The 25,969-nt window shown below is 39.4% G+C and overlaps 1 protein-coding gene across 1 annotated transcript in view; it reads left to right on the plus strand.

Annotated features, from left to right (window-relative positions):
• Positions 1 to 25,969, plus strand: part of COL21A1 (collagen type XXI alpha 1 chain) — a 313,124-nt gene that overhangs the window by 172,910 nt on the left and 114,245 nt on the right. Inside the window, exons 10-15 of the mRNA XM_075598156.1 lie at positions 7,132 to 7,185; positions 11,685 to 11,738; positions 15,632 to 15,685; positions 18,474 to 18,527; positions 19,986 to 20,039; positions 20,121 to 20,174. Of these exons, the coding sequence (XP_075454271.1) occupies positions 7,132 to 7,185; positions 11,685 to 11,738; positions 15,632 to 15,685; positions 18,474 to 18,527; positions 19,986 to 20,039; positions 20,121 to 20,174 (324 nt within the window). The remainder of the gene's footprint in view (positions 1 to 7,131; positions 7,186 to 11,684; positions 11,739 to 15,631; positions 15,686 to 18,473; positions 18,528 to 19,985; positions 20,040 to 20,120; positions 20,175 to 25,969) is intronic.

Raw genomic sequence — 25,969 nt, forward strand, 5'->3', positions numbered from 1 at the left:
TCCACATACCCCCTCACCTATCCCAATGCCACCAGCTCCACTAGGTCTGGCAGAACAAGTGGCATCCCAGAGGACTGCCATTGATTACCGGACCAAGTACTCCACCTTTCCCCGCTGACCAAATGCTGTTCACACCTCTGGGCATCCTCTGACTTCTTTGAACTCCGATGTCCAGCAGACATACCAGTGCCTATGGGTTTGCACGGGCTGCCTGTTTGGACATCTGTTCCTAATGTTTAAACACATTACAATACATTAAAGTATATTTTAATACACTCTGAGTCTTGGGGTACAGGGAACAGAAAAGGAAAAATGTCTCTATTTCGGCCTGCCTTAATTCCCCACACACTTTCCCTGTGACTCAGTTTGGACTCAGACTCCCCCCCCCCAACCTTATATAAGGTTGGGCACCCACAAACCCTATATTGGTTGTGGGTCACCTTTGCACTGTCACGAGAGCTTGCGACAGGCTGTAATTTACACCAAAAAACTATATATATATATATATATACCTGGGTTTGAACTGGGACGAGACTTAGATATGATAAATAGAATTTATTCCTTGATAAAGGTGAACACAACAGATTATACAATAACAGGCAAAATATAGACACTTACTTAAAGATTATGGCAAGAAAGCCAGCAGGATCACAGCCTGCCACTTCTCCCATTTGAGTTGACATCACAGCAAAACAGGCAGGTCACATGCATGCATGAAGATCATTTGCATGAAGAACAATGAACAGCATGAACAACATGAACACATGATAGAGGGTGGACAGCTAGTTTATATACCGTTTGTCCCTCTATCTGTCCCTCTATCTGTAATCCCTTGGAAGCTTTTGAAGCTCATTTTGGGACTTCCAGCTTGGGGTAGCCCCCCCATCAATAAACCCTTTGAAGCAGGGAGGACATTTGTCATGTTCACTCCTGCAGGAAACCTGGGTGTGTAAATGTGAGTTACCACGTTTACAAAGGCATCCTCTTCCCTGCTCATTATCATAGCAGGGGGGCTGCAGTTTCTGAGAACTTCAACCAAAATTTCATATTTACTGCAAATCAATGCATAACTTCCGTTCCGTAATACACACAGTCAGGTGAGATATATTAATACGGCCGGTGACACCTGACGCTCGCAGGAAGACCAAAAATTACATTGTAATATGAACATTAATAGAGATATTAATATCTGGCATTTCGTAACAGGTAAATGTACAATGTTTAGCCTCAAAACGATGGGCTACATCCAACGGATACACATATGTAATTCTTATCCTTTTCAGCCAAGGACATCTCATAGTATTCTTATATTTAATAAAGTTACTCACTTTTGATATCCTGTTGGGGGTAGCCCCCCCCCCCTGGCCCCATCAATAAAACCTTTTGAAGTGGGCTTTTGCTTTTCGCATAACCAATTAGGTCAGTTACCTATTGATCAGGGCGATGTATCACACCTCTCTGTTGATATACACTTCCAGTGAATAGACTCACGTGAATACTCATATGAGGCACCATTTGGTTCCTGACGCATTACAAAGACAGGCATTCTGCCTGTACATTAGCACACCATTAGCATTCTGCCTGTGTATTTCAAAAACTGCAAAAAGTCACTTTATCAAAAATATATGTCCCTCTTATGACAAAGTTATATTTTTAATATGTGTGTACTTGGGGGGTGACCCGGAGGCTGTACCCCAAGGCTCAGAATACCTTGCGGGCACAGGCAGTTGCAGGCCCATGAGGCAAAGGGAATACACAGATAACGCATTAACTAGCCCACTGGGCTTACACAGTTAACCCCTGATGACCCAGTGTGTGTGTTATGCAGGTACTGATTAACCCAGACATTACAATGGGACAGGGACACAGGGGAGAATACATTTACAGGTTATAACAAGGGTAAAATCACATTTCTGGGCCTCAGCCCAGTTAACCCCTTGTCTCCCTGGCGACGTTAGAGGGGGGCTCTTGGGGGGTAACCCCGTTAATCCCGGGCCAAACCCTCCCTACCGTCACATGCACTATCTGGGGGACCCCCTTAACCTAGGGATTCCCTCAGCTACAGGAATACATATTTATCCCTGTGCTTCATTCTCTTTTCTGGGCTGTGCTGAAGCAGGGTACGCTAGTGGTGAGTCATGCTTATTTTTTCAAGGGGAGGTATTGCCGGGACAATGTGCCAACATGTATCCGAGAATCAGGCATGATTCCAAGTACATTTATTGGGGAACCGGCAACTCCAGATCCCAACCTCCTAGGCACATTCTGTCAAAGGTTCCTCCGCAAATCCCCCCTTGATACTCATACACCAGCAATCCCTGCGTGATAGCATGCCCGGACAAGGAAAAACACAAAAAATGGTTTTATTACACAAAGTACAATGTGATCGTACAATGTTACTGGGTCCAAGAGCTAACTTTCTTGGACCCTTATACACTGTGCAGGGGTAACCAAAACGGGCTTAACCTTTATTATAGAGCCTGGTTACCTTCTCCCGTCACAGTTATGTGGCGTCTGATGGGTTGCCATGGAGACATGTCACTGGAAGGCAAGGAAAGTAAAGTTACAGAGGCCCGGCATTTATTTTAAATGCTTTCGGGGAAGCGTGAGGCCGCTGTAACAGCCGCATCCCTACCAGAAAATCTTGCCACCCACTTTGCGCACCCCTGTTTCCTTGAATACCATTCTTGCTCAGTATTTTCCTGATAGTTGAGTCATGAACCCTCACATTAGCAAAGGCGAGAGTTGCCTGCAAATCCTTGGATGTTACTCTGGGGTTCTTTGTGACTTCCTGGATGATTTGCTGGTTTGTTTTTTTAGAGACTTTGGTAGGATGACCGCTCCTGGGTAGAATGACTGTAGTTTTAAACTTGCTCCATTTGTAGACTATCTGTCTGATTGTAGATTGATGGAGCCTCAAATCATTAGAAATGGTTTAATAACCCTTTCCAGATTGATGAGCATTAATAAGTAAATTTTCTGAGGTCCTCAGAGATTTCTTTTGACTGTGGCAGGATGTGTTTCCACACACCTGTATGGTGAAGACCAAACTCACAAAGGTTCTGATCTTTATATAGGGTGGGGCCTCTCAAACTCACCCCTGAAGATCTAACTAATTATTTAACCACCTGATACTAATTATCCCCTTTAATTTAGCTGATAAAACCAGGTTTTCACTTACTTTTGCACATACACTGACTCTTAATTACTCATTATTTGTCTAATTCATAGATCATTTGGTTCAAAAGACACGGCATTTGGTTATATAAACCCTATTGGATATTTAAGAAAAGAGTTGTTTTGATTCAAGGTTATCATGGAAAAACTATGAAATTTCCATAATTATCATTGGGGTTCACAAACTTTTTCTCGTCACTATATATATATATATATATATATATATATATATATATATATATATATAAAATATATATATATATATATATATATATATTTATATATATATATATATATATATATATATATATATATATATATATACACAGTAGTTGATCAGATTAATGGAGGTAGATGAACTAAAAGTGAGGGGGGAATAGAAAATACAATTGGAAAGTTGATATATATTATATGTTTAAACAAAATTGTTGAAATTCCAGCTTGATAATGTAAATTGGTTGATATCTTTTGAACCACAATGCTTGTCATGTATTTAATATTACTAAATGGTACAGATGTGGCAGAGTTAAAAGATTGCTAGTTGAAATTGATGAACTGTACATGTCTTTTTTAAGCCATCTACTATGCAACTATGTAACTCGTCGCTGAATTTTATATTTATTTTCTTAGGTCATCATTTAAAATACCATAGATATAGCACCAACTATGTCTTTCATTTCTGATCCAGATACTATTGACCTTCTATAGCTATTTCACGCCTTCACAAATGTAGTCTGTTTTCAGTATATGATACTGTATTTAGCATATTTCTATCTTCTTGCAGTTGTTCATAAATCACAAAATAGTTATGTATTTCTAATTTTGTTATTTAAACCTATGATTATTTTGGTTTCTGGGTTTGCATTTGTTTTTTTCTTATACAGGTTTCAGCAAAGTTCTGTGTTTTCTGTACACAGGATTAGTATGTTTTACATTTTTTATTTTCTGCTGAGAAAAATAAAGTTGTTTTTTTACGCAGTTATATTGTCCTAAAAAAATAAAAAATATTAAAATGTATATTGCTGCAAATAATTCCGGCTATTTTACTGCTCATGGGAATGGGCAACTGCAGCAAAGCAATGTTTGTGTAAGGGCAGCCGCAGCTGCTTTCCCTGCGGCCAGCGATTTCTGCGGTCTGTTTCCTTTGGTGAACCTCTCTTACACGGAACATTAAACAGGCTCCATCTGTAATGTCTCTACTATCCCTGAAAATATTTCCATTAAACCGATGGATGTCCATGGCAGAATTAGAGACCTCTCATATATTCATCTTAACTTTATCTTTGTGAAAACATTGATTTTTCACATGTTGATCACAATGTTCCAAATATGAAAATTAAGATTATTTTTTGCCAGAAATATACATTTTTGTTTTGTTGCAATAAGGGAGTAATGCCTTTTCTGGTATATTTGACTATCTATTGGACATTTGTCATTGTTTGCAAATGCACAAAGATTAGAGCAAACACGGATACTTGGATAATAAGTAGTTTATTGCTTTACAGCATAGAATATAATCATAAGCAAAAGTCAAATCATAGACTCTGCTAGAGGAGGTCCCAAGCAGGCTTTATTTACACTTTTCATATTCATAGTCTAACATTGGTTAATATGCAGATTGTGATGACGTGACGCATACATTGGGTGATTACGCAGGCTACTCTCTATTCTAAGCCTATCATTTTAAAGGTCACTAAACATTAGTAACAACTGCTTAAAAAACAACTTGGTACAACAACAAAGCACATCAGGGTACATAAAAATGACAACAACAAAGTACGTCAGGTACATCTTAGCGCTATACTCCTGTGCAACAATAGAATATGTCTTATTCGTATTTGTATCAGTATAGTTTAGGGCATTGTGCCATAAGTACAGAATGAAATCTACTGTCAGTGCAACTCATCCTTTCAAACAAACAAACACATTCTTTCACACAGAACTGGTCATGACAGACAAAATGGTTTCTGAAAATCGCCTTCAACTTCAACTCCAGAGACCCCCCAGTCCATTTATCAATATGTCATCCATTTCAACAATATATTCATTTCAACAATATTAGAATTCACACAAAAATAATCCCTACATGATAGTACAGGAAATTAAGTTTGCAGTTGTGGTGATATGCACTACATGAATGTACCTGCAAGACACTGGATGCCTCCTTTCTATTCTTGTGAATGTAACAACATGACCTGTTCATTATATTTAACCTTTTTTAGTGTGAACTTGTCAACTACTAGTATTGGCAGATATAGTAACCCTTTTGTTGCTACTTATGTCACTAAACTACCAACATTTTAATTAAAGTATTTTTCATGCTGGGAGTAGTTTGGGCATACAGTACACTTTTTTTTATTGATGTAAGTAATCATGGTTTAATTGAATATTATTGAAATTCTCACTCGTATTGGTAATAATGAAACCCTTCTAGTGATTCTGTTAATACTTGGCTAATAAAAATATATACTCGGTTTATCTAATATAGTGCTTTTATCAAATAGACAAGTGCTACTCATGTTCTGAGTATACATTTCTCTGTTGTATGTATTTTGTATAACAATAAGATATATAGTATTTCATTAATATGTTTTTTTTGTTTTCCAAATACATGAGTACCAGACACTTAATTGAAAACACAATTGCAAAACAAAGAAACTCAACTTCAATTATAAAAATAAATTTCCAAGTTGTATAATGTACTGTATTTCATTTTCAAAACAGAACTATTAAAGCATATGCCCTTAGAGAAGAGTTAATGAAAATATAATTAATTCAAGTGGTAGGTAGTTGTGTGGCGAGAGTGTTCTTAGTCAAGAGCAGGCAGTAATAATGACATTTTGGCACAGATGAATTAAGCTCTGTTAGCCTACCTTATGTGATGATAATGCTGTATTCACTAAGGAAAATAACATACTTCCATAAAAAGCATGGCATTTATTGGAATGGACGTTATTCTAAATAGCAAACAAATAAGCTCATTATATTAAATTATCTTTGTCCCATATTTACTAAGCTCCATTAGGATTGACACTGAAAAATAATAGTGTGTTATTTAAGTCATACCTATACCTGGCGTTACTCTCAGTCCGACATGGAAATGGTGCTTTTGCTGGAGCGTTTATTTAGCTGGAGCTAACATTAATATCACAGTACAGACATCCCAACAATATGTTACTAGCACATGGGGTTAACGGGGACACCTAATCTGGCTAGGTGTAAGGTGCTGCCATAGCGAGCTTGCCTTCTGAGGTCTTCTTTGTACCAGAACAAAAAGTGATCAATGCACACGAGGGTTCAGAGTCTTGAAAAAGACACAAGCTCGTGACACTGGAACCCACAATCTTTACAAAGACTGACATATGCTATCACCAAGACAGCCACACAGGTACAGAAACAGGAACTGAAAAAATCTAATATGGGGCAGTGGTTATACTGTTGTGGCTCTCAGAGAGCCACCACAAAGCCTGGGGGAAACAAAGGACATGTTAGGGGCAAATGTTTGTTGCTTATTGTCCCGAATTCTGCAAACGGCCCAGGTAGCTAAATGTCATTACCTGAGCACAGAAGACCTGGAAACCTGGGATGACATGCCCAAATATGGTAGTGCGTATATGCAGCATAGGCCACTGGAAACAGGTCCATGAATTCTGAAATACAAGGGCAGAACTGTCAAACGCATGCCGGTGTAAATAAACACTTTACACTGATGGCTGGGAGCCTTCTCATACAGATGGCCTGTGGGAGCCCAACTATCAAAGTCTATCTGGCCTTTATTCTTTAAACTGTGAGAGTCCTGACCCAGCGCTATCGCAATGAAAGCCCTATTAATGTCACATTATTTGCCCTGATTCAATGGAGCTTAGGTTCTATATGTTTTTAGAACTGAATTCGTAACATAAAACATGTAGTTTACAACATACAGTAGCTAACATTTTTTCATTTGTGTTACAGGGATTCCAAGGGACACCGGGAAGTTCAGGTATACCAGGTTCACCAGGAGTGCAGGTAATGTATGGAATTTTTCACATTTTTAATATTCCTAAATATTTAGACAACAATTCCCTAAAGAATGCTACTTTTTAATTACTAGACCTCCTACTTACTGCATGTTTGATGTTGTTTTTAACTAAAGCTGTGCCAAAGGATGGGATTGTTGAAAACGTAAATAATTTCCCACAACAAAAGTTTTAAATATTTTTTTTCCTTTTCCATTTTCTGTGGGCACTGTCACTTATTTTTAATTACTGCCATAAGAGCAAAACATTGAAGTGAAAATATTGTGTAGTGCTTTCATCCCAGACATAAAACATCTGTAGTAACATTTGTAATGCTTCATATGCCGTAGTGCAGTAGAATATAGGAGACCAAAACTAGAGGTAGGCAAATTTGACTCTGCCACAGATTGGCCAGTTCCTTTGAGCCATGGATGGAAATCCAGGGCAGTGGGAAGAGGGAAAGATGGGGAGGGGAGAGAGAGGGAGCAGAGAGAGAGAGAGAGAGGAGCGAGAGAGGGAGAGGGGGGCGGAGAAGAGGGAGGAGAGAGAGCGAGAGAGAGAGCGAGAGAGAGGGAGGAGAGGGGTAGATAGAGAGGGATGGTGGGGGGGATGGATGGATAAAGGGAGGGATAAAGGGAGGGATGGATGGAGGGATAAAGGGAGGGATAAAGGGATAGAGGGAGGGATAAAGGGAGGGATGGAGGGATAAAGTGAGGGATGAGGGACAGAGTTAGGGATGGAGGGATAAAGGGAGGGATGGAGGGATAGAGGGAGGGATGGAGGGATAGAGGGAGGGATGGAGGGATAAAGGGAGGGATAGAGGGAGGGATAGAGGGATAAAGGGAGGGATCGATGGAGGGATAAAGGGAGGGATGGAGGGACAGAGGTAGGGATGGAGGGATAAAGGGAGGGATAGAGGGAGGGATGGAGGGATAGAGGGATAAAGGGAGGGATCGATGGAGGGATAAAGGGAGGGATGGAGGGACAGAGGGAGGGATGGAGGGATAAAGGGAGGGATAGAGGGAGGGATGGAGGGATAGAGGGATAAAGGGAGGGATCGATGGAGGGATAAAGGGAGGGATGGAGGGTCAGAGGGAAGGATAGAGGGATAAAGGGGAGGATGGAGGGAGGGATGGAGGGTTAAAGGGAGAGAGGGAGGGATGGAGGGATAGAGGGAGGGATGGAGGGATAAAGGGAGGGATGGAGGGAGGGATAAAGGGAGGGATAAAGGGAGGGATGGAGGGAGGGATAAAGGGAGGGATGGAGGGAGGGATAAAGGGAGGGATGGAGGGAGGGATAAAGGGAGGGATGGAGGGAGGGATGGAGGGAGGGATAAAGGGAGGGATGGAGGGAGGGATAAAGGGAGGGATAGAGGGATAAAGGGAGGGAGGGATAAAGGGAGGTATAAAGGGAGGGATAGAGGGATAAAGGGAGGGATGGAGGGATAAAGACAGGGATAGAGAGGTATAGAGAGAGGGATAGAGAGAGGGAGGAGAGAGAGGGGGAGGGAGAGGGAGACAGTGAGCGAGGGATAGAGAGGGATAGAATGAGAGGGATAGAGTGAGAGAGGGAGGAAAGAGAGAGGGAGGAAAGAGAGAGGGAGGAAAGAGAGAGGGAGGAAAGAGAAAGGGAGGATAGAGAGAGGGAGGATAGAGAGAGAGAGAGGGAGGATAGAGAGAGAGAGAGGGAGGATAGAGAGAGAGAGAGGGAAGATAGAGAGAGAGAGGGATAGAGAGAGAGAGGGATAGAGAGAGAGAGGGATAGAGAGAGGGATATAGAGAGAGAGGGATAGAGAGAGACCTGCGCCCCCCTCCCCAGTTAACATTCTTAGAGAAAAGGGAGAAAAAGGGAGAAATTCATGGGGGAGAGTAAGAGGGAGGGAAGGGGGGTGCAAGAGAGGGGGGAATAAAAATATGGGGAAGAGAGAGTTGCGCAGTGTGTGAGTGAGATGGGGAGAGAAATAGATGGGAAATAGATGGGACAGACTGAGAGAGAGTGGAGAGAGTGAAGAGAGGGGGAGCGAGTGAGTGAAAGAGGGAGGAGCGAGTATATTGTAAGTGGCGGCAGAATGAAAGAGGAGGGGTTGAGAGAGGGGGAAGTGAAAAAAGATGGGTGAATTCACCAAATCCATTTCCCTGATTTTTGCTGATGTTAACCCCAAAATCTGTTTCACGGTGTAAAATCTGCAAATGGATTTGGGCATTTTCAATCCATGCGGATTCATCAACAATGGCCATTGGAAAGACTGTGAATGAATTTGTAGAATCCAATCCACGCGGATTGAATTCTGCACATCCATCCATGGGTTGCGGAATCTGCAGGGTGTATTGGTAATAAGAAATAGATATGGAGACACCTTGCTCAACCTTGAAATATAGTAGTGTATACAGGTGTGTGCTACCTAGGAGGTTATCAAGATTCACCATCTCCCGGTCTATATTCTAGATATGGTAGCTATCCCATATGTTGTTATCCGATTCTGGTCCAGGGAGTAATAAGGTTGCTAGCTCTCCCCAACCTTCTGCGTTAACCTGCCTCCTCCCTGATCTCCCCAGTCCACCCTACCTCAGTTTGAACACGACATAAACATAAATCCATTCTCGACATAAACCAGATCACTCATGAGCACTGCGTGGCTGATCAAAGCTTACCAGGAATACCCCATGACTCAATCACACGGTCCGGCATTGCGGTAAGATCAGAGATGCTGTGGAAATACATCGGTACTGATCCTGGCAGCATCGCGATCTACTATGAAACTGGGATATATATTTATATATATATATATATATTTTTTTTCTGATACACTACTGTGCAGCATGACCACCTCCTGATAGCTGCCACTAGGTCACTGTGCATAGAGGTTTCTCTAAACTTTCCCCCCCTGCGACTCATCTGGGACTAAACCATTTATCTGGGGATATACTTTTTATGTGGCCATTAATACAACCAAGCAGCAAAATAAAAACAGCTGACAGCTAAAAACAAGAAAGATCAGGGATAACCCCTCTTTTTTCATATATAATGGGGAACCCTTAAATATACCAACCCATCCCCCTCTCGCGGCATATCAGCCCATTCTCCTGATCATCAGGAAGGATACCAATTAACATTAAAGGATATACCACCTTTCACATTTAAGAAGAATTTTTTTAACCGATTTTACTACATCTCTTTATCTGGGAAACTCCACAGATTTTATAAACACTGTGGTGTTAACCAGTATATTTGCTCAAAACTGGGGATAGACCACTAAAGATTCACACCAGTTACATTATATCTCCAAGAAGTCTGTATGTAGGCTGAGCATTGATGCTACAATATAAAGTATTTTCAGCCCTTCAGACCACCATGTACTAGTGTACTACAGTATATATACACATGTATATTCTGAATGTGAATATCGTTATAAAATCTGGTACCATGTAGAAGGAATTTACACTTTTTTTTACAAATTCACTGTATTTTGAGCACTGTGCTTGTCCTGTATTATGCCTTTATCGTAACTATGCCAAATAAAGTTTGAAGTTTTATTTACAACAACATTTTACTTGTTTGTTGTGCACTACTAATAGATTTATTTTCTAAGTACATACATGTACTTTTTTCCTGGTGTATTTCTATTAATACTAAAATATCAGACAAACACAAATCGCCCTATTTTAGATTGATCTGCTAAAATCCGCGGACCAAAAGAAACCGGCTGATCCACTGGCGATCCAAAAATGCCCCCCAAAAATCGTCAATCTCTAGAATATTATTTTAGCCTTTTCCTGCTTGCGGGGTTTTTTCATTGGTAAAATCCAAAACCCAACACATTTTGTTTTGGCAAAACCATAAAGAAAACAAAAACAAAAACGTTTACAACCAAAATAGTAACATGACATTTTCTTAGAACCAAAACCAAACCACGAGTGAGGGTGTCCACCCTTAATTATTCCAAACTTATACTAGGATGGATAAAGTTGATTGCAGTTTTTATAATTGTTATCCTTGTTAGAGCAAAGCATGACAAAATTACATTTCAGTAAAAAAATTCCAGTTGGATAATTCTGGGAAATAATGGCAATTTAATCATTCCAAATTATTTGCACACTAATAGTGTCTATCATATAGATTATTATCCCATTATAAAGTTTAAATAACTGTTTCAGGACTTCTTAGAAGCCACTACCAAAATGAGTTTAGAAATATTTTTATACTTGCAAAACATGAACTAAGATTTTACAGTATATCAATGTCCAGATAGCCAAACACTGTAGTTCATATACATCTAAATTGGCAAACATATCTGCCTAGTATGTACTAAAAGAAATGCAAGTTGCATTTATTTGGTACACTTTAAAATTAGTGTTTCTTTTTCTTGTACTGCAAGTTTTTTTTAAATTTCTGCAGGTGAAGCACCTTATAAGTTTTATGATCATTTCAGTTATTTTTAGGTACAGTACGAAATACCTTATCACCTGAATAAGTATGGAATACTAACAAAAACTATTCAATTCCTTTCAGGGACCACGAGGTTTGCCAGGCTTTAAAGGTAATCCTGGTCAGGATGGTGATCGGGTAAGATATTATATTTTGACTTGGTAAATATAGTACAATATGTTAATTTGTGTAATTGGATCCTGTATAATTTTGCAGTTCAAGAGAAAGTGTTTACAGCTTTTATTGCATTTATTTACACAGAAAATATTTATATTAAATATGTATGAGTAAGAATACTAGGAGAAATCCTTTGTCTAGATCAGGTTGCTTGTCTTCATCACACAAGGATAGAGCAGTACTATTAATCCAAATTGCTTGGTGAGGCTTAAATAAATTAATTGATGTTCAGCTGCAGTATATCAAACCGCACTTGAACAACACCGTCAATGGAGTAGTCTTAATCGCAAAGGCCGCACAGCTTCATCTTCTCTGTCAACTGCATGGGCAGGTGTTTCAGTTGGGCAGGTTGTAGAATGGCCGGTAGATAATGGTCACTTGCGACCCAGTGTCCAGCAATGCAGAGGAGCATATTCTTCCTTCCGCTAGGACCCTTATGATAGCAGCAGGACCTACTCGACTGTAGGCATCCATTTAGGGTGCCTCTTCGGGGCTGAGCGCAGGGGCGCTCTCCGAGGACGTGGAGGGCTGTTCCGTCATTTGGACTGTGAAGGCTCTGGCTTCAGAGGTGAGGGTCTTTAGCTTAGGACAGACCATGGTGAAGTGACCTTATCAGTTGCAGTTATTGCAGCGAGTATTTCGGTTCATATCGTACCCAAAGTTAGTATATAATCTCCTAGGCGTCTAGGAGGTCATTGTGAATGATCCTGGGAAGTATTGTCCTCAGGATTCTCTTTCGCAGTAGGCTTCTTGGAGGGGGTAGCTTTACTCTCTCCTTTGGAAGACCCCCGAGATGTCATGGACGTATGGACCCGCAAGATAGCCTCTTGAGCTTTTACTTGGTCCATTAGATCTTCAAAATTTAGAGGAGACTCAGTAGGAAGGGTACAATTGATCTGGATGCCTAGGCAATGCTCCCAGCAGGAGTTGTTTGGTTCGGAAGTCGTCTGCCTCGGACACTCAGATAATCTTTTTGTTTACCAGGTTAGATAGGGCCAATTGAAGCCGTTGGAGGAACTCCGATACTTCCTCTACTTCATTTTGTATTTGAGCGTGGAACAGTGCCATTAGAGCGTTGGCATTATCCTTGACACCGTAGACTTTGGTTAAGGCCCAGATCAGGGCTTGGGTGTTGGCCCCCACATGACACTCACAGTAGAATTGCACCATATGGGTGGCTGGGTGTCGTAGGCTCTCCCCGATCTGCTGCCTATTGAATGCTTCAGTGGAGGACCATTCTGGAAGAACTTGTACCGTGTGGTCTCTCCACTCTTCAAACTCTTCTTCTTCCAGCGGTGTGGGCTGCACCCCTGAGAAGGCTTTCAGCTTGCGGTAGTGTTGTGGTGGGGCCAACTGACTTATCTTCTTGTTCAGCTGCTGTATACTCCCTATGAATAGCTGGACTCCCTCTGAACTGCGAGAACTGCGGTGGCTCCGACAGACTGTCGGCTGCTAACTTGACTCCAGCTAGGACTCCCTGGGAGAGGTAAGGATGTAAGCACCTGACACTCTTCTGCAATAGGGATGACACTAGGTGTCTCCGTCTTGATGACTAGTTTGGGATATATGATAGGACATCTGCCGGGTAGGGCTTCAGGGAGCTATAAAAACTGTGGGGCATTGTCCTCTGGTATATCACAGCGGCAGTCTACTAGGAACGTACTCCACCGGAGGTCTGTCTCCCATTTTAAATCTAGAATATGGACTTGAGTAAACCCTGGTGTCTTTCTCCGTGTGCCGCGCAGGTCAGGAAAAAGCAGGAATACTGGAACCTGGCTAATGACGACCATGTGACGGAGAGATACTCGGTAGTGCCCAATCCTGATTGCTCTGGCGGGGTGGTAGGGACATGTTCCCTTCTTTGATCTGACTTATCTTAATTTAAATCGGGCACCCCCGATTTGAATATCAGAAGCGCCTCCAAATGTAGCCCTCTTTCCCAGTGACTAAGGGAACTATGGGTGCTGCCGTTAACTTTGGCTCTCAGAAGTCCTAAGCCTCCGCCACTGGGAGCCAGGAGTATGCTTTCGTTCTTCTTGGTGCAGTGCCTCCACCTGGGAGGGTTCCTTGCTCTGCAGGGTAACCCCTCACAGGAACCAATACAATAATAGTAATACACACCACAAAGGTATAGTTGAACAGTTTACTCACAAACACTAATAATAACAGACTAGAATTAACCTTCCCACAATGCAATGGACCCAATACACGGTTCACAACCCGGTGAGATTCCCCAAAGTACTGAGGTGCCCATGGCACCTAACCACCCAGTGTCCACAGAGCCAGGCCCACCCAAAGTGTGTGAAGTTGCGATACCCCCTGTGTATGGCCGTTGGTGCACGTTGGGTACCTTCCTGGTCTTAGGCCAGACCAGGCTGATGTAAGTGGTGGATCTGAACAACCGCAAGGTGATCCCACGATGTGGTCTACCGCATTCTCTCTCTTGTCCGGAGGTGTCCGCCTCTTGAGGGAGCTCCAGCTGGAGGGTGTCCCTTAATGTCTCTGATGATGTGCCTGTGGTTTGCTTCGCGCCAAACTCACTCTGCTCCTCTCACGTAATTCCCGCTGCCCTATTGGCTGTGCTGTCCCATGTGGTGAGCAGCCCCTGTGGCTGCTGGGACTCATTATCCCATGCGGAGCCGCCTGTAATGGCTGACGCACTCTTTGCTACTGCGCGTGCGCGAGAACTCTATCGCGCATGCGTGAAGATTCAACATGGCGGCGCCCTGCACTGGTGGTACACTACGGAGCTCCAGCGACCCACTCGCCATACAGCCCTCCCCCACCCGGCACGGAGGTGAGCGGGAAGCTGGGCTACACATGTAAGGATTAGAGTCTATAATTTGATTCTCGATAATATTGCTTTTTTCACACTTTAATCATTGGTATTTTATTTGCCAAAGGAAATCCTGGATGCATAATACAGGAATACTTTAATTGTATAACATTGTTAACTCTTATACATATCTTTCTCATATGTATGTCATGACTGATGGACATTGACATTTTCTTTCCTCCAAGTTTGTGAAAATACAGATTCTTTGTCCCATTAAATATGTCCGACACTGGTTTCTTGCAGAATAGATCCAAATGATGTATTCTTCTAGAGGCAGCTACAATAACCTTTAGGCAAATTCAGGCAAGGACAGGTTAAAAATGATGAACAGACTTGGGCTATGTACTTCTTTGCTGTTCTGATGCATCTATCCTCAAACAGGATTCATATACTTAGTCCTAGCTACTAATTTAACCTATGCATGGAAAACAATAATTCAATTTAACAACCCTTGGAAAAGTCTGGGTACAAAGCCTACACTTTTATCTTGGCCTTGGACAAACGTCATCTCGTACCCATAATGTACTATAAGCAATTCACTTGTTCTAACTTTCCTTCTAATCAATTGTTTCCCTTAAATTAGTTTTTTTTATTTTCCACAATCTTTCCCAGTTCAGTCTGGGGAAACAAAATGGATTCTAACAGACAGCATGGATTCAGAATCCCTTGAATTCCATTTACAAACATACTTCTTTAAAATGCTTCTTAACATTATAATATTGTGCATCTGTATACAACAGTAGTAAAAACATGGATTTGCCTCATGTTAATCTGGTCGAGTCGCTATTTAGATCATCCCTAACTGTGGAAGTTTGGGGGGCATGGGTCGGTCCAATTCTGGCTCCCAGAACTCGCCCATCTATAATTGTTTAGTTGCTAACCTGACAATATCAAAATGAAAATCAACCTAATATATCGTGTTATTCTTTCCATACTGATTATTATATCTTGGAAATCTTTCAATTTGTTGCTAATACGTTTTTTTTTCCTCATGTTTTTTCGTTTTAATTCTCTCTAGGGTGAGCGTGGAATGCCAGGGTTCCCAGGCCTGCACGGTCAGCCAGGCTCAAAGGTGGCCGCAAATTATATTTTTGTCATAAATAACATGATTTATTTTTAAAAATGGGTGGTAATTTCAAGTGAGCAGTCACTGCCTTCATTCAGCAGATCCTCAAACACCTCCTGAAACCCAACGTACACTCCTCATAAATTCAACTACATCGTATTGTATTATATGACATGTTGTTATATTCTCTCTCATATATATATATATATATATATATATGTGTGTGTTTGTGTTTTTCACACAAAACATGTTCCAAGTCCCAAATCTAAGATTTTTTTTCTGAAAAGGCGGATACAATGCAACATTCTTGCTTTCTCTAGCAATATGCATGATTTTAGATTGCTGGTATATTCTTAAAACCTGACTTGTTGGGGGGGTCTTGAGGACGAGAGTTGAGCACAACTACTTTAGACTATGTTCAAGTTACTGTACATGTTGTAGAACTCTTTTATCATATATTCTCTGGATATGTGTACCACAGAGGCAGTAGGCTATGTACCAAAATGGTTTAGATTTTCAGCCATGTAGGCTGTCTGTTATTTAATTCTCTGTGTGTTAGTTCTCTATCAGCTTTGATATATTTGATGACAATTTACTTGGCAAACCATATTGTTTCACCCGTTCCAAATGAGATGTTTCAATGATGGGAAAAACTGGAGAAAAATAAAGACTTGGAACAGAGAAATTGATAATGTTGAACGGTCTATGATTATTTATAATAAAACACAGAAATTTATTACAGAATTACCATTTATGCATGATGTACAGTAATACCGGTGATATTAAACATTTTAGATTTAAATTCACTCGTACAAAATCTATCATGTTTTTATATGCAATAGCATACATTATTTAGACTAAGGTACTAATGTTAGTGAAAACAAAATGTTGTTGCAAATCTTTATTAATGCAATTTTATGATGAATAGGTTTTATATTTTAGGATGCATACTGTATGTAAAGGTGAATTTCCCCCCTACTGATTTCCCGAGAAACCTGCCCCTCCAGAGCAAAAAAAAATAAGGTTAAAATCTCTTGAGCACACGAGCCAATAGGAAGACATGGCATCATCCGTCTCGGCTTCCAATTGGCCTGCATGATGCAGGGGATATAAATACAAGGAAATAACTGAGGCTCGCAGTCTTTGGTCTAGATGCACTAAGCTCTGTTAAATCAGAACACACAACATGACATCACCTAAACATGATCAGCCGTTATGTTCCAGAGTCATCACCGTATCCACAAAGCTAATAATGCAAACATAACAGAGGTAATTTCTCCAGATAGTGCGTTATAGTGGGACTCACACAACGTGCCAGTGTGAGCAAGCACTATTATGTTTGAATTAGGTGCCGGGGAAAAGGGGCGCGGATAACACATGTATTGTACCAGCTGTTGCGCCCCAGCAAGTGCAATAAAGTATGCTACTGTACATCTGAATGCATAAACTGTGGTCATACAATATCTCATTAGCATAGGGTTAACGTAACTTTATTGTAAAGTAATGTTACATTATTTTTGTATTACATTACGGTACATAAATCTTGCTGGAGGGGAGAGAAATAAAAGCGGGAAATAACACTAGAACATAACACTATGTTATTTCAAACATGTCTAGCTGCAGTGTTTCACCCATCCAGACACTGCAAAATACCTATTACAGGGTCTGAATGGGAGCACTGCCATGTGTAGCGCCGACTTAAATGAAGTAATGTTACGTTCCCGCATTAACCTTCACAAAGTTTAGTGAATAAGAGATGATATAATAACACCTTCATTTGCATCCTATTATCAGCAATGTCTGTTATAGTTATAGCTATGGGTTTTATGGGAGTTAATAGTCTAACAGAGTTTAGTGCACCTAGGCCTTAAATTAAAAGTAAGGGAAGTGTTGACACACAAGTTATAGTGGGAGAAGGTTAAATCTATTTGCTAGGACACTGCTTCTTTGATAAGAGATGTTAAGTGTGCTTCTTTTTGGGAAAGTACATTGTAATAATGTAAGTTTCATCTAATTCATTTATTTAACGACCCAGTGGTGATAATGTATTATAAACTACGATTTTATACCAATACTTTTTCTGCACTTTTTGTGTCCCAGTTTATACAAAATGACATTTATTTTCCTATAAACATAACAACCAACGAGTGAAGTCACAGTACTGTAGTTATATACAGTATGCTAAATGCTGCTATTTAAATATATCATTGGGTGAACAAAATGGAAAATACACTTATGCATCTTAATATATGAACAGCAATATATATTTTATGTCAAATGTACATTATCAGTAAGAAAGAGTCATAGTTAGATTAGCAGTAATCATGTTGGGAGCTTTGTGAGTTATTAAAATGAGTAGTAATTTTTTAGGTGTCATTCAGTTATTGCTATTTCCCTTTAAAGTCTTACCTCTTCCAATATTATACCCACATGTCATTCAGATGTAAGTCATCACAGTACTATGGATGAAAATGTTCATATTTTTGTTGTAAAAAAACTAATATATATATTGCTTTTGTCAAAACTTGATTGATTTGGGTGTTGGATTTTCTTTTTAAATAATGGAAAGAAAGCTAAAAAATGCAACTCTTGCTAAATTTTGCTGGCTGTTTTTAAAAGTGCAGCCGTTTTATTTCAAAGAAAAGAAATAATACAATTGAAGAAGAGCTGATCATTCGGATCTGAGATTGCTTGCAGATGCCTTTCAGTCTGCTTATCCACATTGCCCATTTTGTCTTACAATTATTGTAATAGATAATCAAATATATATTTTTCCTCACATATATGATATTAGGGTGAATGGGGACCAAACGGAGAAAAAGGAGTTGCAGGAATTGATGGGAAAAAGGTAAACATAACATACATAAGGGCACATTTATGAAGGGTTAATGCACCCGTTCCGGTGTTGAAGAAAATTGGAATAAACTACAGAACAGGTGAGATAACCTGTAATTGCACTTGATAAATGTGCCCCTTAGCAGCTAATCAGCGCAATCACAGTTTTAGATTAAGATCCTTAAACTATTAAAAAATAGATTTGTGGCTAAAATAGTTTACTATTGTTATGTAGTGAAAAGTATATTAATATTTTAGTTTTAGGCTACTATTATTGCATAAAGCATTAAACAATATGTGCATAAGCATTAAACTTCATATAACTGGCTATCTGATCTTGAAGTTATCGTTAAGTCATTGAATTTCTTTTGCTACACTATATGCTCTCTGTTCTAAATGTCTATAAAAAAAACTATGGTATTTTAGGTTAGATGATCACAATACCTTCTATATTTCCTTCAGTGAATATATATTATTATTATTATTAAGATATTTTCTTTGCAGAGAGATACTCCAAACATAAAAAGATGATCACATTTTACTGTGTAACTTACTGTAAATCTTTGTACAGTAAGCAGATAATTGCACAAATTCAAAAGACTTTGGGGACTAAGTATTAGTAAAGTCTTGCTGCAAAGAATGAGTATTTTAACACATTCACCATATTTTGGGGCACAGTTGTGTCAAATGTACAGAAGGAAACAGTTTCTTACATCAGATGAAGATTGTTTGAAGATCCTGGGAAGAAAGAATATGGCCTTCCAGTGGTCTTGGCAAAACATGTTCTTGTAGTTGAAAAGGACAAGGATCAACGTTTTGATCCTAGTGTGGACCTTTGTCAATGCTGATTACTGTACATTTGCACTAAAACATTGTTGGCCAAGACCACTGGAGTGCTATCTTCTATTTCCCAGGATTTTCTATAACCCAAATCACTGGGATTTTCGGAGCCCCTGTGGCAGCTCTTCACCATAATTGTGAGTGAACCTACAGTACATTCTCTTTTATCGAACATTGTTTGAAGACAAAAAGTTACACCAGCTTAGCTTTGCTGACTTTTTTAATGCCGATTGAAGGAAGAAAGTGTGGCACACAAAGGCATGCACTTTGACACTCGTTATAATCTGCATGTCACATACCTCTTCCAAAATCCTATCTTTTGACACTCCCCAAATCTCAAAATAACACACTTGGGGCAAAACCTCGAGCCAAGTGCTTAGTACACAGCTCCCTTTGCACCAAACTTAATAATTGTAACCTACATTTGTTCTCTCTGGCTAAGCCATATATAGATAATGTAGGAAAATACAGCTATACAAATGGAAAAAATAATGGTCCATCATTTCATTTAAAAAGACATGGCCATGATGATGTGATGACACACTAAGGACCATAAACTTATGCAACTATTCTAAGGTATTTTTTTGGGGGGGAAAATAATAATATTCCATATTTATTTTTCAAATAATAGGGGGCAAAAGGAGATAGAGGAAATACTGGGACTACTGGAAAACCTGGGAGATCTGTAAGTATATTTGGAAATGCATTTGATTTGTGTTGTAATATTAAAATTACAATACTAATTCTAATTCTTATGTTAAAATAGGGAGAGCCTGGAATTGATGGAAAGGATGGTTTACCTGGAAATTCTGGATCAAAGGTAGCTTCACAAATAATTAATAGTGATGTTCAGAGACCCAGTTGTTTTAGTGTTGGTTTTGGCAGCTTTTGGGGGGATTGGGGGTTTGATCGGTGGTTTTGAAAGATTGAGAATATTCGTATTTGAGGACAAAAAAATGATACTTTGTTTTTGCATATCTTTAGCTTTGGTTACCACTTTACAATAATGCTATGATATTTACAAATAATGCTATGATAATCGTGGTCTGGATGCGAGTAAATGCAGGTTTTGGTGTGACCTAATTATCATTACATTATTTTCATGCGCTAACATAAATGGTGGTTCGTGGATATGCAATATTTGCATAGGATTAGCATATGAGTAAGCCAGACATACCGAAACTTCATTAATGTGTTTATTACATTTGTAGCAACCACAAGCAAAATTCCTTAAAATAATCTGTACTGTAACCACCAGCAGAATTGTGGCTCCTTTATCAGTTGTGGTTGTATCCCAAAGGCAATCAATTGAAACAATGTACCTTCATGGTCATGAATCTGTTCTTAGTCTAGTAGCGTTAGTTAGTCCTGTAATTTTGTTACATATGTTTAAAATGTTGAAACTTAAATAAATAAATATATATATATATATATATATATATGAAAAAGAAGAAAAATTGCTAGCGCCTACCAAAACTCCCCTAGCACAAACCCAATGTGCTGTGGGATGACTGTAACCAATGAATAATTAAACCATAAATGTAAAAACAGATATATACAGGCATACCCCGGTTTAAGGACACTCACTTTAAGTACACTCGCGAGTAAGTACATATCGCTCAATAGGAAAACGGCAGCTCACGCATGCGCCTGTGAGCACGTCCTGAACAGTAATACCGGCTCCCTACCTGTATCGAAGCTGTGCGCAAGCGGGGAGACTATAGAGCCTGTTACAAATGTGTTATTTACATCAGTTATGCACATATATGACGGTTGCAGTGCAGTACATGCATCGATAAATGGAAAAAAGGTAGTGCTTCACTTTAAGTACATTTTCGCTTTACATACATGCTCTGGTCCCATTGCGTACGTTAATGCGGGGTATGCCTGTATGGATAAAAAAACAACACAAAAAATTATATGTACATAGAAAAAAAATATATATATATGATCATAAATTATACGATACAATAAAAAGTCCAATCCAAAAAATGTGGGTACTGTCCTCCAGAGTACTGCAGCCTGATAAAGGGACCACCAAATCCCTCAAGGATATCTAGGAAAAAAACAAGAAAACAACAGGCGCACTCATGGTGGAGTATGTCAATAAAATTTATATAGGACTGGAAAGGAATAAAAATTGCGCACTCACAAACGTGACAAGAATATATGCATGTATGAGTAAAACTCAATCGCCAGCGGGGACAGGATAACAGGGTACTGTCTAGGGGCTCCACCGTGTGCTGCAGGTGTCAGTAGCTCCGTGGCCTCCGTGTACCGGACGCTTCCTCACTCCAATCTCGCGAGAGTCGTGACATCAGCGAGAGCTCGTCCAACTCCAATACCACGAGAGTCGTGATGTCAGCGGGAGCTTGTCCAACCTCAATACTGCGAGAATCGTGACGTCAACGGGAACATTCAAGTGACGGGAGAATATGGACAGTCTCTCAACTCCTCTCCCTGCACCCGCTGGATACAATGCTTTGTATAAAGTCCATAATAGGAAGTTGTTGAAAATGCGCAATTGTACAAATAATGCAATTGTGCTGATAAAAGTGATCCGAAACACACCCTACGCGTTTTGTCCTTGACTTCATCAAGGGGTATACCTTTAAATATATATAAATAAGATAATTGACTTTACATAAGTCACGGTAGTGATTATAAGCGTTCAGATATTATGAACATCAGGTTCTGTTTACTAAGATTATATAAAGACAGCTAAGACAATTCTGATCAGGGGCACAGTGATTTGTAACAGAATCCATGACAGAGAGTGACATAACTGCTGTGGCAGTAAACTCAGGCGCTCCCATATGATCATACTTTCTAAAGAGACAAGGGCTACATGCAAATAGCTACTCCTCTCTCTGCAATATGGGGATTATTTTTCTGATAACTAAGTAGCAAGCGGTATACCAGTTTTAGACCTTGTTTATGCCACAGTGAGCTATGAAATATGAGTATGAAAATAACATAATTTGTGTAATTAGTGAGTTCTGTCCACCTAACATAGTGGCTGTAATAGCATACCATTACTTAAAGTAATATGACAAGAAAACTGCACTAATATAAATCATACTCTAGCAAGTAAGCCTTAAGGAGGTTTTCTGTCTTCATCTACATAGTATATCTACTATCTAATGTAATCATGCAAACCACTGCACAGAGTCCATCTTTTTAAATATTAGTCACATGATATTAATTATATGGTAAAAATTGGATACGCGATTGTATATTTAATCTCTGCATAATATGTGTCCCAGCACATGAGATCTTAGATTGCCAATTCTTATTAGAGTTCTAAGGAAGTACTTGGTCTTTAGTACTTTACGTCCTTTAAGTGGAGAGGGAGCCACACTATACATAGACTCTAAAACAAAGCAGAAGAGGCAAAATAACACACGTAAACCACAAGATCAAAACTTATTTTATTAGGAGACTCTCACATACAGTATACTATCATGGGAACATTTACCCTAGATTTTAGTTGTTTTGTATGGTGTCAGATCACTGTGCTGCAAGGAGTTCTAGAAGGGGGTGCCTGTGGGGTGTCTGTCTTCTGCAGCCATCCCCAATTCTTTCTGTCCATTGTTAAATAAACCTCATGCACAATGAAATATATAGTTCTATAGGTGGTCTCGGTCAGGATGAGACAACTAGATAATGTAGAAGAACAACAGATACAGAGGATCCTGATGTTGATCCTGTAAATAATAGACAGGCCAATATGATGAAGTACTGTCAGATATATTGTACAGCGCAAAAAGTGATGGGCAACTTACAATGTAGCAGCTGAAACAGCATGAATATTCGATCCACAGATGGAGACAGCTGATCTGCAAACACTCGAACGAAGAGGCAGAGTCGCTAGTATGCCAGGACTCGCAGTCGCACTACACAGCTGGAATTGTTACCAGACATGCCTGTTCAATCTGCTACATTGTAAGTAGCCCATCACTTTTTGCGCTGTACAATATATCTGACGGTACTTCACCATATTGGCCTCTATATTATTTCCAGGATCGACATCAGGATCATCTGTATCTGTTGTTCTTCCACATTATCTATGTGTCACATCCTCATGGAGACCACCTATAGGACTATTTATTTCATTGCGCCTGATGTTTATTTAACAATACCATTTGATACCATGTGTGGGTTTTTGTGTTAAAACCATAACATTGTGGCAGTATACTGTATTTAGAACTCCTTCTATATCACTAAACTCCACTTCTCTGCAATATTTTTTTCACAATTTATATGTATTTCTTTTTTAAAGTAGCATCAGCATTAGTAACTTTGTAGAAACTTTATTTTATTATAAATGCTCTACCTGTGCACCCCATGCCCACTAAAAGAAAACTTTTTTTTTTAAATTTACTGTATGCAAGAAATTGGTTCAAAATATAAAATGTGAATAGTATGGAATATGGGTCTAATCACAATTAAGGAGAGGCTGGTTTGTGGGTTTAAAATCCGAATTTTAGAATTTGTTCAGATGTCCCAATCGGTCTATGGAACAGATATTAGAATCCAAACAAAATACAAGCCAAAATCCAAAAAAGGTTCATCCACAGATTATTTATTTTAAACTGGATACATATCTAGGTATGTGAACAGAAAATATGTAATTTTATGCATAAAAATTAGAATTTCCCCGAAAATTCCTGCTTATTTTTTAGTTTTCCTATAATATTTTACGAATCCTAAATCAATTGAATTCAGGCATAACAAAAAATACAGCTTCTTTAGAACCAAAACAAAAATATATATATTTTTAGAACCCAACCACATGATAGTACCCATCCTTAGTTACAATATAATCTCATAAAACATACTATTGATGTAGCCAGTCTTCATTTTTTCGGTGCTGCAGACCAACACATGAAGATCCACAGTGCCAAAAAAAGTACATTTTGCAGCCCGGGAGGATTAACACTCCGGGGGTCCATGCTTCTGTATGGGACCCCCACAGCATTAATATTTCTGGGCCAGAAACTCTGGGAGAGCTACGCAGAGGTACACAGCAGATAGAAGCAGTCTGTGTGAGTATCTTGTCTCCCAGAGAATCTCAGAAGGTAACAAGATGTCAGATGCAGTCTCCATCTGCCTAGCCCCTTGATGATGTAGATGACTGAATATGGATATATTCATTATGAAGGGGAATACTATCAGACCATATTCAGTCATCTGCATCATCAAGGGAGTTGGCCAGGACATTTAACACTGTCCAACCCCCTTGATGTAGATAACCAAATATGGTCCTATACGTAGTATTCCCCATCATGATGGATATTGAAGGTATATATATACGTGGTACACCAATGCTTAAATATATAACTAATAAAAAGTTGTTTCCTCCTTGGTGCTCACTCTATGTTGACCCCGGCATCTCAAGTCTGGATCCACATAAATGTAGTAGAAATTGGAGATAGAGGTAGCACACAGGAGACCTTAAATGGAGTTAAAAATACTTCTGCTGTATTTAGTACATCAGAGCAGTAACGTTTCAGGACAATCCTGAGGTCTGAGGAAGGGACAGGATTGTCCTGAAACATTACTGCTTTGTTATTGCTCTGATGTACAAAACACAGCAGAAGTTTTTTGAACTCTATTTAAAGTCTCCTGTTTGCTACCTCTATCTCCAATTTCTACCCCCTCATGATGTAGATATCCATATGCAGGCATCTACAGTACATTATCAAGGGGCTGGACAGACTGAAGACTGCTTCTGACTGCTTGTTACCTTCTGAGCTGCTTTGGGAGACACAGCACTCACAGAGACTTTTTCTGTGTGCCCTGTACTGTACCTCCACGCAGCTCCTTCAGACTGTTAGGCTTCATGGCAGATGGGTCTGAAGGATTAACACTGCGGGGATCCCATTAAGAACCATGGACCTCTTTAGAGTTAATCTTCCTGGGCTACTTTCCGTTTTCATGGCCGCACCACTGCCACGCACCATTGCGCCCCCCGAAAACAGTCGGCTACATCTATATATAGAAAATAAAATAACAGATACTATATAGAGAGACATAGAACTGTTGAGCTTAATGAATCTGAGGGAAAGTGTGCTGGGAAGGCCCATGGTGGAGAGGAGTTTGGCTCCATTTAAATAAATATTGCTAAAACCTTCTCTAGCACAGCGAAGATGGATTCACAGCATATTGAGTAGAGAGGACTTAGTTGTAAAATCCTAGAGAGGGCAGGGGCTACAAATAATATATTTAGACAAAAAATATTAGAGTTTAAACTACATTCAGAAAAGCAACTATTTTCTCATTATAATTATCATCGGATCAAAAGATAGTTAATTAGAAATGTGTATTACCAAGTTTGGTATAATGTCAAACTTTGTCAGTGTTTTCTGTAGTATGCTAATTTCATCAAGATGTCTATATAAAATATCTGACTGCACAATATATATTCAACGCGGACATATGTTTCCTGTTTTAAATCTTTATGAATTAATGGTGGTAAGAAGAACTTGGAAATAAGATATAGAAGTAAGAGCAATATAAATGATTTTAATTTTATTACATGTTTTTATATCAAATAGAATTGTATACCACCTATTTAATTTCTATAGTTTATATATTAGTCCTTTAAGTAGA

This window comes from Ascaphus truei, chromosome 4, assembly GCF_040206685.1.
Source record: "Ascaphus truei isolate aAscTru1 chromosome 4, aAscTru1.hap1, whole genome shotgun sequence".
Lineage (NCBI taxonomy): Eukaryota > Metazoa > Chordata > Amphibia > Anura > Ascaphidae > Ascaphus > Ascaphus truei.